The 13358-nt window shown below is 33.9% G+C and overlaps 2 protein-coding genes across 2 annotated transcripts in view; one reads left to right on the top strand and one right to left on the bottom strand.

Moving 5' to 3' along the window:
* The window catches only part of LOC119831289 (rapamycin-insensitive companion of mTOR-like), a 15880-nt gene extending 7487 nt beyond the window's left edge, over positions 1 to 8393 (bottom strand). The window contains exons 1-14 of the mRNA XM_038354591.1: positions 8164 to 8393; positions 7749 to 8019; positions 7174 to 7305; positions 6182 to 6414; positions 5634 to 5856; positions 5172 to 5325; positions 4397 to 4501; positions 4186 to 4311; positions 3441 to 4106; positions 3170 to 3355; positions 2859 to 3067; positions 2324 to 2714; positions 1620 to 1843; positions 470 to 689 (exon numbers count right to left, since the gene is read on the bottom strand). Of these exons, the coding sequence (XP_038210519.1) occupies positions 470 to 689; positions 1620 to 1843; positions 2324 to 2714; positions 2859 to 3067; positions 3170 to 3355; positions 3441 to 4106; positions 4186 to 4311; positions 4397 to 4501; positions 5172 to 5325; positions 5634 to 5856; positions 6182 to 6414; positions 7174 to 7305; positions 7749 to 8019; positions 8164 to 8200 (3177 nt within the window). The 5' untranslated portion in view covers positions 8201 to 8393. The remainder of the gene's footprint in view (positions 1 to 469; positions 690 to 1619; positions 1844 to 2323; positions 2715 to 2858; positions 3068 to 3169; positions 3356 to 3440; positions 4107 to 4185; positions 4312 to 4396; positions 4502 to 5171; positions 5326 to 5633; positions 5857 to 6181; positions 6415 to 7173; positions 7306 to 7748; positions 8020 to 8163) is intronic.
* Positions 8394 to 9161: 768 nt separating this feature from the next.
* On the top strand, positions 9162 to 13358 carry LOC119831451 (zinc finger protein 391-like). The gene is made up of 9 exons (XM_038354792.1): positions 9162 to 9413; positions 9716 to 9807; positions 10217 to 10490; positions 10784 to 11015; positions 11095 to 11319; positions 11506 to 11653; positions 11979 to 12045; positions 12179 to 12322; positions 13117 to 13358. The coding sequence occupies exons 1-9, from the start codon at positions 9270 to 9272 to the stop codon at positions 13351 to 13353; spliced, it is 1563 nt and encodes a 520-aa protein (XP_038210720.1). The 5' UTR covers positions 9162 to 9269; the 3' UTR covers positions 13354 to 13358.

Genomic DNA, 13358 nt, shown 5'->3' with positions numbered 1-13358 from the left:
AATCTGTCGAAGAAAAATAATAGAATTATTCCTAATGTTTCATAAGCTTAGCCCGCTATCGTTGTTGTATTTACAGTAAACATTAAGTGATTCCCAAAAAATCCTACTTAAAGGACCATTCAATGTCACGATGTATAAAGTAACTTTAAATAGAATGGATTGAGATAAAAATAAACAAGCTAACGATATTTAAAGTAGTTTGTTGACAGTTTTTCAAGAGAAGATAAACTATATTAATATAGCTAGAGCTAATTCTGTTGGAACATGTGGGCATTTGAACGTAAGTTAAACATAAATCTTACAAATTTTCATCCATTCATACAAATGGACGAAATAAAAAAATACATAAAGACGAAAACTTTGAATTGAACGGTATAGTTTGAGTAGTTCCCAGCAAAAAGCACGAACGTTACAGATGGTGAAAGTGAAAGCTATAGTGTAGGTTATATGCTTTTTACGTGTTGCTGACCTTGTAGTGCTGCGGGAGCGCAGCGGCCAGCAGCGCGCGTGCAAATGGCGGCGGGGCGGCAGCGGCGGGCGCGGCGGGGGCCGCGGGGGCGAAGGGGGCGACGGGCGCGGCGAGCGCGGCGAGCGCGGCCAGCGCGTGCGGCGGCAGGCGCGCCCCGCGCCGCGCCCCCCGCGCGCGCCGCACGCTCTCGTGTACCTCCGCCTCCACCAGCCGCACGTACCTGCAACCGAACGATACACGTACTTATAACCGACGAACACTACTCATATTAGAAATGCTGTCCGTCTGGCTCTTCTTCGCGCTTAAACGACTGAACTGATTCTGTAAATGCTATCACTATCATATTAAGGGTTATGATACTTCGTACCTTAATCTTGGATAACGAGTTGTAAAAACACAGTTTTAATTCACGTAAACCGTGCATGATAAATCTTTTTTTTTTGTTTCTTCCTGTCTTGCACACATTTTGCTATTTATATCAGGAAAAGTATACTAATTTGGTGTGTTTTTCATTTTTCAAGAAACCTAGAAGTATTTGTTTGGGTATGTGTTTTAAGTTTTCGATTGGTTGTTTAACCAACTAGTAAATACAGTTAGGCGCGGAGACAGCAAGAGAACAAATGAGAGATACAGAACTAAAGACCTTTTATGACATTCCGCTCGAAATCCACACTTTCATATTTTAGCGCTGTTATTATACACTCTTAAGCAGGTGATGGAATGTATTCAACACCAATAGATTTTAAGCACATTTCCGTGAGTAAGTAAGTATATATGTGTAGTGGTCGTTTACAAAAAAGTAATTTGATAGCTGTTTGTATGGAATTTTAAAGTACTCATGTTCCCATATATTTATGTATTTTTTTCGTCATAAAGATAGATATTAGACAATAGAGTTCTTACTGTTTGTACATGATAACAACAGTATAACAGTATAAAAGTGCTTCAAGTCTATATGTGTTCATATTTACAGAGCAGATCATTAAAAAATCTATTTCAATAGAATGAACTTTCTCTAAGGGTTTAATTTAACCAATATGTAAGTAATTTGACTAAAATGACTTCAAAATATAGATCGAGTGTGGTTATAAACTTATTAAATAAATAAATATAGCCAATCACTTTTCACTAAGTATTAAAACATTCCTACCTATAGTTATACGATTTGTCCCAGTACTGCAAATGCTTATTGATAAAGGAGATTGCATCATCATGCTGTTGGTATCTAGCAGCGGCTATTTGTAACGCCAGCCACAGTAGATACGCTCTGTCTCCAGCAGCCGAGGTTTCCACAGATGAGGGCTCGCAGCTCTTCCCAAAACCACAACTTTCGCCCAGTGTATCCCGTAAGCCCATCAGTTTTTCTTGGTATGCCTGTTACATTTTGTTGCATTTATATGACAAAAACATTCCCACAAATTCATTAAAATCTTGATATATAAATTGATTAACAATATTTTAACCTAATGAAAAACATATTATGAACATAAATATTATATAATTATAAAATGTCTACGAAACATAATTATCTTCGAATGTACTTAACTATTTCCGTAATTTTGTAGTCTAAACACTTTTTTGGACTAAACAGGGTTTGTACATTACTATTAATATATATGTTACTTGCTTTAGCCCGCGGCTTTGCACGCGTCAATTCGGAGTAGTTTAATAGATATTATTATGCATATAAACCTTCCTCTTGAATCCCTCTATCTATTAAAAAAAACCCCCATCAAAATCCGTTGCGTAGTTTCAAAGATTTAAACATACATCAGGAAATCGGACAGAAAAAGCAGAAGACTTGAAAACTTGGTTTTATACTATGAAGCGATGATTACACTAATAAGAACTCACCGGAACACTAAATGCTTCCTCCAAAATAGCCAGAGCATTTTTAACTACAACTTTAGACTCGTCCCGTATCTGTCCCACTAACATTTGCAGTACCCATGTATCCATATCCACGCCTTCCGATACTTCTTCGTCTCTACGCGAAAGTTTCCAATGTTCTTCTAGTAAATTCTTCTTAAGCTTAGTCTTTCTTCGAACTAAGTCACGCGACTTTCTCGAAGCACGCATTAATACGTTTAGGAACTGGGTTGCGTATAATCTTGAAGCCTGGTTGTTACAAGTTAGTGTTTTGGCGAGAATGTCTCTTGGACACGCATCTAGGGTATAGTCCAGACTAGATATGACTAATTTGACGTAGCAACTGTGATGCGTCTTTGTGGCTAGTTCCAACAGACTGAAATAAATTGGTATATACGATTATCATAACGAATTCACTCATATTTGAGGTATAAAAATATTTTAGATGTATGTGCTATCAAAACACAAAAATTTGAAACAAGACATAGAGTGTATTTAATATGAAGAATATAACACTTACTTTTCATACAGTTTAGATTTCTTAAATAGCCTCAAACCCGTATTTGAATGACAGAGTTGTCCAATAAACAAAAAATACATTTGACACATTGTATTACACATGTGTTGCGGACTAAAGAGACACTCGTGCGCTTTCTTGCCAGTTTGTATTGCTTCAATTTGACGATTAACATCATTGAAAAAATCTTCCAAGAACTTTTTTGAATCCGTCTGAAACAATAAGAAAAATTGGTTTATTTATAAAAGCAAGGCAAAAGAGTTTTTATATACAAAAATACAAAGAAAAATATTACGAAATTGCGAAATACTTACATCATTATGTTGCAAAAGATGCCTTATAAGCTGACATCCAGCTCTTGTTGCAGAATGTCCATTGCATGTAGTTGATAGATCTGTATGGGAGTATTTATTTGATGATGGCTTCAAATAGTTTATAATTCGACTCGCCCACGCCTTGTGACAACTGTCACTTAAATTAAGTAATGGTGTATCTGTTTCCTGAAATTTTTTCGTAAGTTATTATATATTGTATCATCATATCAAAACCTTCTTATTCAAATGTAAGATCTCCTTTTAAACTTGCCTTTAAAATAGTGCGAATAATTTCCCAATTCCACGTATTCCCATCCTTTTTCTGCATAACCAACGACGACTTAATTAAATTATCTCTATACCATTCAAACAAATTGAAAAACTTTGCGGACTTGGTCACTTTACTCACTGCCGCATTAGTTCGAGAGCTAACACTTTTACTTTTCACTAATGCACTAACATTCCTGGTCGCAACATCAGCGCGCGACCCGACACTGTGTCTCTGTTTCGGCTCGCTCTCCGTATCGGACTCTTCCAAAAACTCGAAACTGTCTTTGTGAAGTATACTTTGATTTTTGGGCTTTACCATACTCGCGTTACTTTTCTCCTTTCGACTCTTCGTCACATCTTCCGATCTAATTTTGTAAGCTCCGCTACAATACTGAATAATGTGGTCCAGGAAAAGGCTATTGCTAGCTGGTCGCGCTTCTAACATAGAATGCAGTCTTTGTAGAGCAGCTACGGCAGCCAATGCCTGGGGCTTCCCTGCAGATGCTTGCGATACAAGTGCAGGCAATGCGGGAGTTATATTACAAATTTGCGGTGGTAACAATATGTGTACTAAATGCAATAATTGCCCTAACAATACGGTTGCTCTGACCGATATAAAAGTATCACTTGTGACTATCACTTCAGCTAAACCATCAAGGAGTCCAGCCTGAAAATAGAAATGCATTATTAATTTGCAATTTCCATCCCTTTACTTTGTAATTATTTCGTCCCATAATGTTACTTACCTCTAAAAAACACTGAAGTAATAGAGCAAGATGAATTTCAATTATATCAGGGCCAGTGGCACTTAAGTGAGGTAGAATAGCCATTCCTTCGGCTGCGACAAAATCTTCATTAAGTCGCCAAGAATCCTAAAAATATTGCATAATATAAAAAGTTATGCTGTGCAGCAATTCACAAGTAAAGTAATTTACCAACAAGTTTGAGGATGAATACCTGGAAATCAGATGGATCGACAGCATCCAATGCTACGGAAATCTCATCCGTCCATTCTGGTTGACGTAAACCCACAAGTTCATAGAGGAGATCCAAAATAGCCTTCTAGAAGAATGAAATGAAGTTTTTAAATTATTCACAAATATTTACTCAATTTTGTTGCATTTTATAAAAGGTAAGAGAAAGAACGAAAATCAACACATTAAAATTTAAATCAGCAAGAAAAGGACTAAAGCTCTATTCATGCCATCATGTCTACCCATCTTATATTAGGAATACAAATATGAAGTAAACGTGTGACACACTGTGGACTCATCCATATTCAGTCTTTGACTCAACAGTGACAGCCAACACTCAAAAGTGCAAAACAGAAACAGTTTACTAAATATATTTGGAAATAAAATACAGTGACACCAAACGACTCATCCACATCAGTTTGATGTCATACAGACAACCAAAATCTTAAAGTGAGTTGCAAACAAAAAATTCACTTCACTAAACACACCCAAATAGAGTAACCAAAGACAGGTGGTAAATGCTCAATCTGGGTTATGAAGTCAAAGTGCTTCTATAAGAGGTCTAATAGATATCTATAATGGTAGTCTGGAAGAGATCGCTACCTAGCGATAAGACCGCCATTTGTACATGTTTTTCTTTTATTGTATGTTCTTCCTGTATTTCTCTATCATCTGAGTGTGCAATAAAGTATAAAATAAATAAATAAATGTTTTGAGTTTGAAGGACACGTTAAAGTATCCAAGAGCACGGTACTCACTCGGACCTCCAGGCGCGGCAGGTGCAGCGAGGCGACGAGCGCGCGCAGGCCGCCCGCCGCGCGCGGGTGGCAGAAGTGCAGCAGCCCCGGCCAGCTGCGCAGCACGCACAGCAGCGCCAGCCGGCTGCACGTGAACCGCATCTCGCGCTCGTCTCTGTGGTGTATGTTGACTTATTTAATAAAGAGGACTTGAGACGAGCCTCCGGCTCAGTTGTCCGCTAAGATATAAAAAAAACGCTTTATTTATAGACAGATAGATAGAGATTACGTATAGAAATTGTTAATGCTGGCGATCCTTATCAGGATAACAGAAAAAGAACTTATGACATTGAGTCTGAATATGTATACGTGAGAGAAAGGGATATTTTATAGACAAGCGCTATAACGCGTTACGTAACGAAGGGTATATATTTTTGAGTCATATATTTATTTTTTCTACATCAGTATACAACGTAAGCATACCTGCTTGTATCCGTGCCTGCCGGCCGAAAGTGGAAATCACAATATGGAGAATTAAGACATGTTAAATCCACTCTTGCAGAATGTCGCGAATGAGGATCATTTATGATGTGTAAAAGCACTCCACAAAGAGCCTCTGCCATTCGCGGTGTAGCACACTCCGCTAATTGGCGAGTAACAGCTGTGACTCCCCCACAGGATATAAATAAATCAGGATTTAGCACACCTGGCAATTTAAAAAAAAAAAACATATATTATGTAAATATAGTATAGTTTCAGAAACCAGAAACGTTTACTTTCAAAACTAAAAATTCATTAACGTAATTACGATAAAATATAATAAGGCTGACCTATAATATTATTAAAATTAGCCTTAAACTAGGCTTAAGTCTCAAAAATACCCTGCTCATTTAAGTTTTTCAACAAATGACTCAACAGATGGAATGTTATATTATGTATTGTCATATAATAATATTTCTATATATGTGATGTTTGCATTGTTTTAGGGGTTTTGTAGCAATTATACAATAAAAACTGCCTAAAGAACTTACATATCTCAGCCAGAGTGGCTATAGCTGGTCTAGACAAACGGTCGCCCGTGCCGTCTCCCGCACATCCCGCTCGCGCGACCGCTGCAAGACACCGCAATAACCCTTGTTCGATATACGCAGCTCTGTGACGTCGCATCGATTGCTCTGTGCCGCCAACTACGGCAATCACCCGCCGGACCACCCTCAATGCTTGTGCGCGTTCTTCTTCATTGCGCATCATCAAATCCATAGATCTTGTTCAAATAGTAATATGTAAGCTCAGTTTTGAATTAGAATTACAGATTCAGAACATAAGAAGTTTTCAGTTTTTCATATAATTAAAATTAGCATTTCATTGCACAAATCCAATCACATTGCACAAATACATACTAAATACAAATCATTGAATTGAATCATCTAAAAAGAGGAAACACTTGAGATGATTGATTGTGAATGGCGTTTTTTTGACATTTTTTTTACTTTTTTTCATGGTTCTACCTAGGAAGACATCTCCATGCATATTCATACAAAGTATTACTAATGTTGTCTGAAAACTTGAAACTAATAATATTAATTGAAGTGATTGATTTGAAATATATATATATATATACTAGCTGACCCGGCAAACGCTGTTCTGCCTTACTCTTATCATTTAGGGATATGAAAAATAGATGTTGGCCGATTCTCATAGATACCGGATAAGCACAAAAAATTTCATCAAAATCGGTCAAGCCGATTCGGAGGAGTATGGCAACGAAAACTGTGACACGAGAATTTTATATATTAGATATATATTATCATAAATAAGTATATAATCAGATAAATAAAACTAAAAAATACCAAACCCAAGTATTATTGCTGTGATACTGGGGATCATAAGCTATATAAATCAGATAAATGTAAAAGAGAATTTATATTTAGTATTCTATCTTATACTAATATTAGCTATAGCTTGCAGCTTTGCCTGTATCGTAAATACATCTTAACAGTTATGTTAATTCATAAATTCTTACCTGATTACAAGGTATGGTAATTTCAGTGCATTGAAAGAAGCAACATCACTTTCACAGCGTATTAAATATCTGAGCACTCGTAAAGCTGTTGCCCGTATCAGCATAGATTCATCAACAAGACTGACACGAATACTAAAAATGTTGGAATATTCACGTTACACAACAGATAAATATCTTAGAATCATTACACATTAATAATTGCATAAAAAGTTGAATGCCTTAAAATGACACTTATATATTAAAATATATAGGTCACATCTATAATAAACAAGAATCCCTAGAAAATTTCAACTATAATTTATACATAATACAATGCAAAAGAATACATTTAAACACAAACACACTTGATATTCCATTACTCCTAAAATTGATTCACACTATCCTATAATATTACAGCACTAAACCCAAGCTACCCATTTGAACTCATCACCCATTTCTAAATCTACAAAATGCTTTAACTAAATCTTGAAAAAAATTAGTAATTAACAATTTCTAGCTGATCCATCAAACTCAGTAGCAAATATATTTTTGACTATTAGATATGTTTTCAAAATTTGTCTATCTGACATACGTACCATGACATTAATTCATCCGTTGTAAAACCCAAATTGTTCCTAAATTCCTTGCATAAATGAACTAATGCAGTCAAGTAGGAGACTCTTAAACTTTCAGAGTTATTTTTTTGAACAGTTCGGAGACCTGACCTAAATTCATTTGTTATACTCTTGGTGGTAGGTGATGTATCATGATGTTTTTTTAAATATAGTCCTTGAATTATATCTATAATATTTTCTTCGGGTGTTTTATTTTTAGTGTCTAACCTATACGATTCACCACCAGTTTTTCCTGAAAATTATTGATTAATAGTTATGAAGATTTCATTACATATTAAAAGATATCATTTTCGTAATATTGAGATTACTAGGCGAGATATTTGTACGAATATTCAATTTTTATTTGTAGAAAATTATGAAGAAAAGGAATATTTACCTTTCCTTCGACTCAATCTATTTTCAAAGGTGGCCATTATTACATCTTCTACAGTATTTACGGTGGATTTTAACTGATAAATTCACCAATATTGTTCAGAGTAAATTTTCCTTGTTTTCCATGTTTTTTGTTAGTGAAATCGAATCGAATCGCCCAAGAATACTTATTTTAAATGTATTTTTTTAAGGAACGTATCGTGCGACGCATTGTAAATTGACAGATGACATCTTGATATTATTATTTTTAGTCTGTAATGCATTAGATGCAGTAAACAATGATGCCACTTAATAAATTGCATTTTTTTTGTTGTTAACTGACCTCATTTATTACTGAAAAAAATGTTGTGAAAGGTTTATCGTGATGATTAAGATTTAAAAGCTAATCAAAAATTTAAACAACAGCTTAAGATTTCTGTATAGAAATTGTTTGTTTGTTTTGGAAAAACGGTGTGATGGGTGGATTGTAATCATTGGATAATAAAATCACATGATACAAACTCAAGAGAAAATCTGAAGCTACGTATTTTTAATCAAATATAACATTAAATTTTACATTACTTTTTGTCGAAGTTAATCTCTATGCCACAATATAACAATAATCGAATCACAGATTGAATATTGTACTATGAATGGAATTATTAGTGAGACCATTTATAAATAATTCACAAGCCGTTGATCATATCCGTACGAAATAAAACCAATTAATTAAAATTTTCGATCATTCCTAAATTACTATGTATGTTGTACATAATATGTTTCAGTTATTTCAGCTCAAGAGTATTAATACTTTGGAGTAGAATATCGATTTTTATAATGAGATTCTTATAAAGTATTGTTTAGCTATAAATAAACGCAAAGAAAATGTGTTTATTTTTGCCCTTATGGGCCCCATAATACCATATACCATGGTGGAATCTTACCTTCATAGTGGAACGACCCGATATTTCGATTAATAATTATCGATTCAGTAGCAACAGTTGACCACTTTTGACATCTCTAATCGGCAATCATCTTGCAATCGACGATAAACGACAATCGACACAAACCAAGTTTCAAGAATTGTCGATATTATTGTTACGGATTTTGTTCATCACTTTCTAGAGCAAAATGTTAGATCCTGCGACTAGTGATGGAGTGGATTTAAAATCTTGCCGCATATGTTTAACAACAAAGAAACCTCTATGTCCTTTATTTAGGTATAAGTTATCAGGAAATTATGCTGAAATGTTAACAGCAATAGCGGATGTCAAGGTAGGTTTGAGTCAATACCCCAGTTGAATACAGAAATTTTTCTTATTTTCTTATTTTTTAATCAATTCTTTAATTCATTTTCATATTATGAAATAAAAATAAATTAAATTTCCTTTCTAATACATAAATATTGCATTGTGCAGTTATAAACTCAATTTTTTTCTGTATTTCTTGAAAAATTCATGGGATAAAATAAACGTATGTAATAACCCGGTAAAAATAGCCTATATAATCCAGTCTGAACTAAGATCTAGATCTGTAATTAATATATATCAATTTGTTGAAGAATTTTAATGTTTTAGGTTTTGCCTAATGATGGCCTTCCTGAAAAAATTTGTGTCAAATGCTGTACATCGTTGGAAAAAGCATACCTTCTTAAAACTGTGGCTGAGAGGTATAGACACAATCTTATATCTTTATTATTATATTATATTCTAAAGATTGGTATGACAAAATATAGCCTTGCATTATGCATTTCAAAAATGTGTAAATGTCATTGATTAAGTCAGATCATGCTTATTGTACCAATCCATGTTAAAAACAATTTTTTTGATAATCTTAACCATCATCAAGTTCCCAAGTCATCATATCATGTTCCCAATGCTGGGACCCAGGCCTACTGTGAGGGTTCAAGCAATAATTCACTATGTTGGCCAAGTGCAGGTTGGCAGATGTCACATGTTGAACTTTTAATACTTGAACATGCCAAAACAAATCAAATTATTTCTTGCATCCTCGCCTGGTCTCAAAACTCAGGGTTTCAGTGCCATTAGGTTCCTAAATACTTATAATGTATTTTTCAGATCAGACAGAAAAATGAGGAAAATTGTTGCCAGTTTAAAACCAAGTGTGAACACAAAGAAGATTGCATTTAACTCACTAACTGACATAAAGGATGAAATAGCTCCATTAGTGAAATCTGAACCAAAGTGGGAGATGGAAATTGATGTTCTAAGCCCTAACAGTATTCCCAATACAGACACTATTGATTGTAAAGATATTGTTATAGCCAATACTGTAATAAGAAAAGTAGATAATTATGATAAAAAATTACTAGATCACACTGAAAACTTTGATGTTAGTATTAATTTTAAGCTTTTATCATTATGGTATTTGAAAAACATTTTAATAGCATTCTTAAATTGTATTTAGTTGAGTTATAAAAGGAGACGTAAGCCATTCGAGAATTTTATGCTAAAAAAAAATGATTTAATGTCTTCACTACATGCTTTGTAAGATACTATTTACTTATACTACATCTTGAGTATTTGAAATGTATAAAAAAAAATAATTTAAAGAAATGTTCCCATTTCTCCTATTTTTGCAGAGGGAATTCCTTATTGATAAAAGTGATATATTCAATATTTCAGAATGATTTCTTTGATGACATTGGAAATGATGATGATGATGACGATTACCTACCCCCACTGGAAAATACAAAAAGTAAATTTAAGAAACCAAAATTAAGCGACATAAAAGTTTTTAATAGTAAAGGTAAAAAAACTATTATAAGGAAAGTTAAAGTGGTGAAACATGTTAAGACATTGGAGATGAAAAATGATTCATCATGTGAAGATAAGAAAACCACTACAATAACCTGCTGTAAGTATTTTTTCAGGACCATATCTTTATACAGAGAATATACTTTATTAATGAAATTCAATTTTATTTTCATATTCAGTCCCAATTCTCAAAAATGGATCCAGAGGACCACCAATTCTACTAAAGAGACCCAAAGACGCAACTACGCTAAAAGTACATCAGAACTTTCATCAAAAAAATTCAAATAAATCAGTTGGGCGATGTAGCAAGCAAGTATCATCTGGGAAACAGCGAGAGAAAATGGTGTGTCCTGTATGTGGAATCTTGACATATACATTGGGAAATCATATGGCCACTCATGAAGGTATGAACTTATGTTTAATTAAATACATGTTATCATGTAGTTTTTATCATTAGAACCTGCTTCAAATTCTTTGATATAAATTTTTGATACAGACATTTAACATTTATTTTTATTTTTAATTTAAACCCATTAACACAAATATATCTTTGACCTAAAACGAGTGTTAAGCATTATTATTTATTTCAGAAAAAAAGAAATTTAACTGTTCACAATGCACTAGGACATTTACTCATAAATCAAATTTGCTTATTCATCTTAAGCAACACTCTGGTATAAAGGATCATATTTGTGAAGTCTGTGGTGCAGGATTTTATACACAGAAGTCACTAATAAGGTAACAAGACAAATTGTTTTTTCGTATGTTCTTCTTCTTTTTTTGTGGCAATTCCCGATCCCATGGATGATGGATTTTACCAATCTCAAGTTATGAAGATATTATTACCAGGGACACTTAAATATTGTTTAGATTATTGCTTGTACAAAGTGTACTCTGTGCTGAGGTAAAACATGGATGAGATTATTTGCTTTTATCTACTTATAAAACTCTCATATTGATCTGTGTAGCCTGACAAAGTTCAAATATAATAGAGTTTATGCATATACTAATTAAAATAATCATTCTTAACTAATTGTATATTTGTTCCTTAATTTATTTTCAGACATAATTTAATACACAAGGGAGATAGACCTTTCCAGTGTCATCTATGTTCTAAGAAGTTTATTGCTGTGAGTAAATAGTAATTTGTGATTTGTTTATGGGACTAATGTATGGAATATTACTTTGTTCCTATGTGAAATATGTTGTTTTTAAATTTGTTTCTTTATAGATAGATGAACATATTGTTGTTTTTATTTCTAGCGATGTGACCTAACTCGTCACTTACGCATACACGCTGGTTACAAACCATATAAATGCACGGCGTGTACTATGTCGTTTAATGCTAAGCACCAGTTGCAGAATCACGAGAGGATGCATACAGGAGAGCGACCTTATAGTTGTGAGGTATTTATGCAATTATTTCCTTCTGTTCTTTTAACTCGATTCTTATTATCGGATCCAGCGAATTGTGCAATTAAACAGTCTATCTTATATATAAAATTCCTGTGTCACAATTAAAGTTAGCAAACTCCTCCCAAACGACTGGACCAATTCTTATGAAATTTTGTATACATATTGGATATGAGCAACGGTGCAACGGAGCAACGGTCAACATCTATTTTTCATACCCCTAAATGATGAGAGTGAGACAGAACAGCGTTTGGTCAGCTAGTATATATTTAAAAATAGCATTGCCTGTTTATTTGACAAAAATGCATGGATGCATTTTTATTCTTCAGAAGATTTGTGACATCTATTTTTAATACTTCTTATTATTCCCGTTTGTCTCTACACATTCACTTATTAATTCACTGTAAATAATATTCGTTAGGAAAATAATCAGATGAATTCAAATATTTACAAATTTCAAAACATAAAAAATATTCTCGATTTATTCCCACTGATCGTACGTATCGTGTCGTATTTAATGTATTTATCTCGTACGTATGTACGCGTTAACCACTGAACGGATTTTGATGACGATTTGATGTGACGTATGTACCACAAAGTGTATACATATTTATAGTCTATAATATATACATATTTATAGTCGCGTGAATAACGCGAAAAAAATATACGAGCGAATATATTATACTCTTAAATGTATTGAAGTGTTTTTTTTTTTCTACATATGTTTTTTTTAACTTATTTAATTTACAGGGAAGTTGTAATTAACGCAAAATTTACACATTTTTCAGGTGTGTAACGTCTCATTCAGTTATAAAGTTAATTTGAACAACCATGTGTTTAAAACCCACGGTATCAACTTGAAGTTCAAATCGATACACACGGTAACTGAGGAAGTATTGCGTCGTGAGATGGGGATGTTGAATGAGGCGAGAGATGCAATCGCACATATAATACCGCAGCTCACAGACGTACCCACGCCGGGAGCGCACGAAACAGTCCACCATACATCTGATTACAATGTATAGATAAA

This window comes from Zerene cesonia, chromosome 13 (genome assembly GCF_012273895.1).
Source record: "Zerene cesonia ecotype Mississippi chromosome 13, Zerene_cesonia_1.1, whole genome shotgun sequence".
In the NCBI taxonomy this organism is placed as follows: Eukaryota; Metazoa; Arthropoda; class Insecta; order Lepidoptera; family Pieridae; genus Zerene; species Zerene cesonia.
Note: the sequence above shows the minus strand (reverse complement) of the source record. Positions and strands in the feature narration are given on the sequence as shown.

Excerpts from the sequence above, each read along its gene's own strand:
- LOC119831451 (XM_038354792.1), top strand. The coding sequence starts at position 9,270 with ATGTTAGATCCTGCGACTAGTGATGGAGTGGATTTAAAATCTTGCCGC. Across the intron at positions 10,491-10,783 it reads ATCACACTGAAAACTTTGAT|AATGATTTCTTTGATGACAT; the intron begins GTTAGTATTAAT and ends TCAATATTTCAG. Across the intron at positions 11,016-11,094 it reads AACCACTACAATAACCTGCT|TCCCAATTCTCAAAAATGGA; the intron begins GTAAGTATTTTT and ends TTTCATATTCAG.